At 43.9% G+C, this 4,009-nt stretch overlaps 1 protein-coding gene across 1 annotated transcript; it reads left to right on the forward strand.

The window, feature by feature from the left end:
• Window positions 1-2,240, forward strand: IL12A (interleukin 12A). Its single transcript, XM_030496209.1, has 5 exons — window positions 1-240; window positions 677-784; window positions 886-927; window positions 1,031-1,135; window positions 2,056-2,240. Exons 1-5 carry the CDS (start codon window positions 1-3, stop codon window positions 2,221-2,223), a joined length of 663 nt encoding a protein of 220 aa, XP_030352069.1. The 3' UTR covers window positions 2,224-2,240.
• The last annotated feature ends 1,769 nt before the right edge of the window (window positions 2,241-4,009 follow it).

The raw sequence follows: 4,009 nt of genomic DNA on the forward strand, positions 1-4,009 counted from the left end.
ATGCAGCGTCGCGGCGCGGGCAGCAGCGGGCAGGCAGCGCCGCGCAGCGCTGCGGCCCGGGGCTGCAGGCAGCGGGCAGGGCTTTCGGCGCTGCTGCTCGCCCTGTGCCTGGCGCTGGCCCTGCCGGACCCCGCCTGGGCGCTGCCGCCGCCTCCGTCCCCCCGGCACCGCCTCGCGGACGGGCTGAGCCGCTCCCGAGAGCTGCTGGCGGCCGCCAACGCCTCCCTCCACCGGGTGAAGGTCTGCGAGGGGCCGGACGGGAAGTCGGTGACGGGGCAGTGGTGGTGTTCAGGCAGGTGGTGATGGGGCGGTGGTGGTACCCAAGTGGTCAGTGATGGGGCAGTGATGGTACCCAGGGAGGTGGTGATGGGTTAGTGAGGGTATCAAGCCAGGGCGTGATGGAGCAGCGGTGGTATGCAGGCAGGCAGTGATGGGGCAGTGAGGGAAAGTGGTGATGAGTTGTTGAAGGTACTGCCACATGCATTTTAGTCTCAGTCTCTCTACTGTCTTTTGTATTTAACCACAGTCCTCACGCAGCCTCATTCCTAGGATTCAGTTAAGCAAGACAGCTGTGATGCATCGTGTAAAATTGTGTGTATTTACAAATATATATATGTATATACACAGTACTGTGAAGCTGAGTCAATGACCCTTTTTTATTCCCTTTTTAATACAGGAGCTCGGCACCCTGGGATTTGAATGTACCCTTGAAGAGGTTGATCTGGAAGATATCACTGAGAACCAAATGAACACAATAAAAGCCTGCACATCTGAGGATCCAGGGGTAAAAAAAAATATATTGAGTTTCAGCATCATATTTTCATGGAACAGCTATATAATTCACGCTTCCACAAAATCACCATGTCTCATTTCTTTAATTTGCAGACTGGAAACTGTCCAGTGCTGGAAAGACCTACTTTTGATATGGTAAATCACAAGTTTCCCAAAAGAACCCCTTTGTTGGCTTGTTGTATGTTTAAAGCATTTAACAATGGATTCACACATTTCCTAATGATTCTGATTTTTGCAGAGTAAATGCCTGCAGGGCATCTATAAGGATCTGAATGCCTACAGGGCAGAGCTGAAGAACTTCAACGATCAGAAGGTGCTGGCAACTATCGATGAAATGATGAAAGTAAGTCTTTCTGTCTTCTTCCTTTCTATTATTTCTGTCTTAAACCAGGGGGTTTAATCCAGTTTGCTCCATTCTGAAGTCAGTCAAATAGTGTCTTTTCTTTAATCTGGTAATTAAAAAGAATTGTCTGTTACTGTTTTTCCTAGAAGGGACTTGATTCTTATGAATTGTGTGTTGCACTTCACATTTTTCCTTAGCTGCTACAGTCAGCTGTATGGCTCCTTCGTTCACACTGCTCCACTCTCACAATGAGATGCAGTACAGGATTTTCTGCCAGTTCCGCAGAGAACTCAAAAATAGAGTAAAAGATAGAGTAAAAGGGACATAGCTCTGTTTCCCTTTCAAATACTGAAATATAATACATCTGGTATACCAAATATGACATTGGATGTACTGAACTTTGATAAATATTGTTAGTGGTTAGAGGGAATAGTAGTTAAAAGCTTGTTTGTTTTACAAAAGCTAATTAAAACAAAAGTTAATTGTGTTTGTATGAACACAGCATGCCCCAATAGACTGGAGATTTTGGCCACGGGCAGATGAGCCCGGTCTAAAGGGTTGCTAGACAAAGCCAGACATAGGCTTATTATTTAAAAAGCATCTTTATGCCTGGGGAGAAAAAGCCTTTGTGCATGAATGGACATTTTTGTCTCAAGGAAAGTACAACTGTGCATCCTAAGTCTATTAATTATATCATTAAATATTTCAAATTTTATCCTAGGACTATTAATTATATCATTAAATATTTCAAAACTTATCTGAGGTCTATTAATTACAATAGATATTTCAAATTTTTCATTTAGGAGAATACATTCTTATTTCTAAGTCCTGTAATTTATAACTCAGGGTGAAAAAGCTAAAGAGGTTTTTGGTTTAGCCACTTTCTGGCCATAGTTTGTAACACCCCAGCCTCTTCCCAGGCCCTGAAGGCCAGCAGCGGGAGCACACCGCAGCCATCAGCAGGCACAGGGCTCGCCTCCTTCAAAGAGAGGATGAGGCTCTGCAGCATCCTTCATGCCTTCCAAATCCGCACAGTCACCATCGACAGGATGATGAACTACTTGACCTCTCTGGAGAGCTCGCTGTAAGCACCCAGCCTTCCAGCACTCTGGCTAGAAATTTGTCCTAAGGATGTTTTGGAGAAGAAATTGTAGGCTCAATACCCTGCGAGGCAGATGGGGGCTTTTAAGGAACCTAGCACATAATTTTTCAGAGTTTCTTATAAATCATGTTTTAGTGAGCTGTTGTCAGTGCCTTTTAAGCTATCATGTTAAATGTCTAGATTTCTAGAATATAAGCTACTTTGTAGTACCAAAATGTTCTCAAATCACCAAGCACTCAACTGGGATTTCTTTTATTTATTCAGCTGTAATTTTCAGAAATTGAAACATATTTATAATAATCAATTTATTTATTATATTCCTTATTTATTCTATTTATTGCCTAATAAAGTTTGCATAAAAATTGTGGTGGCTTTTTTTTTTTCCTTGAGTTATAACACAAATACTTATAAAATACTTTGGATATTGCTGCACATAAAGGTACACCATAGCAACATTCAGCACTGATACCGTATTTAAAATCCTGTTTCTATCTTCTTACTTACATCAAACATGGTTTTTGTGGATTTCCTCTCAGACTGTGCACTCAGAGAAACCCACTTGATTTCATCCTCATTGACCGTGATTTTCCAGCCAGTTCATAGTTTCTGGGGTGAAATCCTGGCCCCACCGAAATCAATGGTGAAATTGTTTCAGCAAGGCAAGTATTTATGCATAGCTTTGAAGGCCAGAAGGGATGCTGGGATGATTATCTTCCCAATTCTTGCCTGCAGCATGTAAGCTAGCATGGACAATGGCATCCATCCCCTCTTTGGTGGATCTGGCCTTGGCTGTGCAGTGACATTGGCCATGTCCCTGCCAGTCCCCATGATGCTTCCACTGCCTCTTGTCAGCAGCGCTTTGGTCTTCAGCTCTCTCCCCTTGCTTGGTTTCTCCAAGCTCTGCTCTCCCATCTCTTTGGGGACCCTCAAGCAGCCTCCTTGGATGCTGAGGGGCTGGTGGGACCCTCAGATCTTCCAGATGCTGAGGTGACAGCTGCTATCCTCATATTCTCTCCTCTTCCCCAAGCATTGGTGTTACCTGCACACCACACCAGCCCTTAAAATGTATTCTTATAAACTCCCACTGCTTGAACTAGGGCTGTGGTCCCTACTCCCACAGAACACCCACAATGTAGACCAAGTTGTAAGATAAGAACCTCATGCTTTGGTGCTGATGCAATTGTAGTATTTCAATTCCTTCTGGATGCAAGAAGCATACAATGCCAAACGGAAGACCACAGAATTGTATGACTGTTTTCTAAAAGAAAAAAAGCTTCTTGATTTTGATTTAAAGATCCTGAATGTTGAAGACCTTATCTCTTCTGATCAGCTGCTATGCTAGCCAGTTACCCTCATTATTACAAATAACCATCTTATTTCCAGCTTAGATTTACTGATTTCTGCTTTTGACCAGAGGGTCCTATTAGAGCTCTGTTTTTTAGCAGGTATCTTAAAGATCCCCAATGGCAATTTCCACCCACTTGTCCCAGAGAGAAGAGCTAAGAGCAGCTCCACCCAGGGAGGGAGAGCCTCACATCAACCTCCCTACCCCCCACAGAGGTTTTTTTCCCCTAAATACTCCACTGGCAGAAGAGCCTGCAAGGTCCTGGGCACGAACACAGCCCTTTCCCGCAGCAACCCTGTTGGATGTATGTACCAGTGGAGCATCAAGGGTTAGAAAGATGGCCCACAACACAAAACAGCCTTGCGACATTCCATCCAACAGCTAAAATACAAACATATATATATAAAAATAAAAGATCATACATAAA

This window comes from Strigops habroptila, chromosome 8 (genome assembly GCF_004027225.2).
Source record: "Strigops habroptila isolate Jane chromosome 8, bStrHab1.2.pri, whole genome shotgun sequence".
In the NCBI taxonomy this organism is placed as follows: Eukaryota; Metazoa; Chordata; class Aves; order Psittaciformes; family Psittacidae; genus Strigops; species Strigops habroptila.

What these genes read in the sequence shown, in the direction of transcription:
- IL12A (XM_030496209.1), top strand. Translation starts at nt 1, where the DNA reads ATGCAGCGTCGCGGCGCGGGCAGCAGCGGGCAGGCAGCGCCGCGCAGC. An exon ending in GCACATCTGAGGATCCAGGG is followed by an intron (nt 785 to 885) that starts GTAAAAAAAAAT and finishes TTTAATTTGCAG; the next exon opens with ACTGGAAACTGTCCAGTGCT. An exon ending in CTATCGATGAAATGATGAAA is followed by an intron (nt 1,136 to 2,055) that starts GTAAGTCTTTCT and finishes GCCTCTTCCCAG; the next exon opens with GCCCTGAAGGCCAGCAGCGG.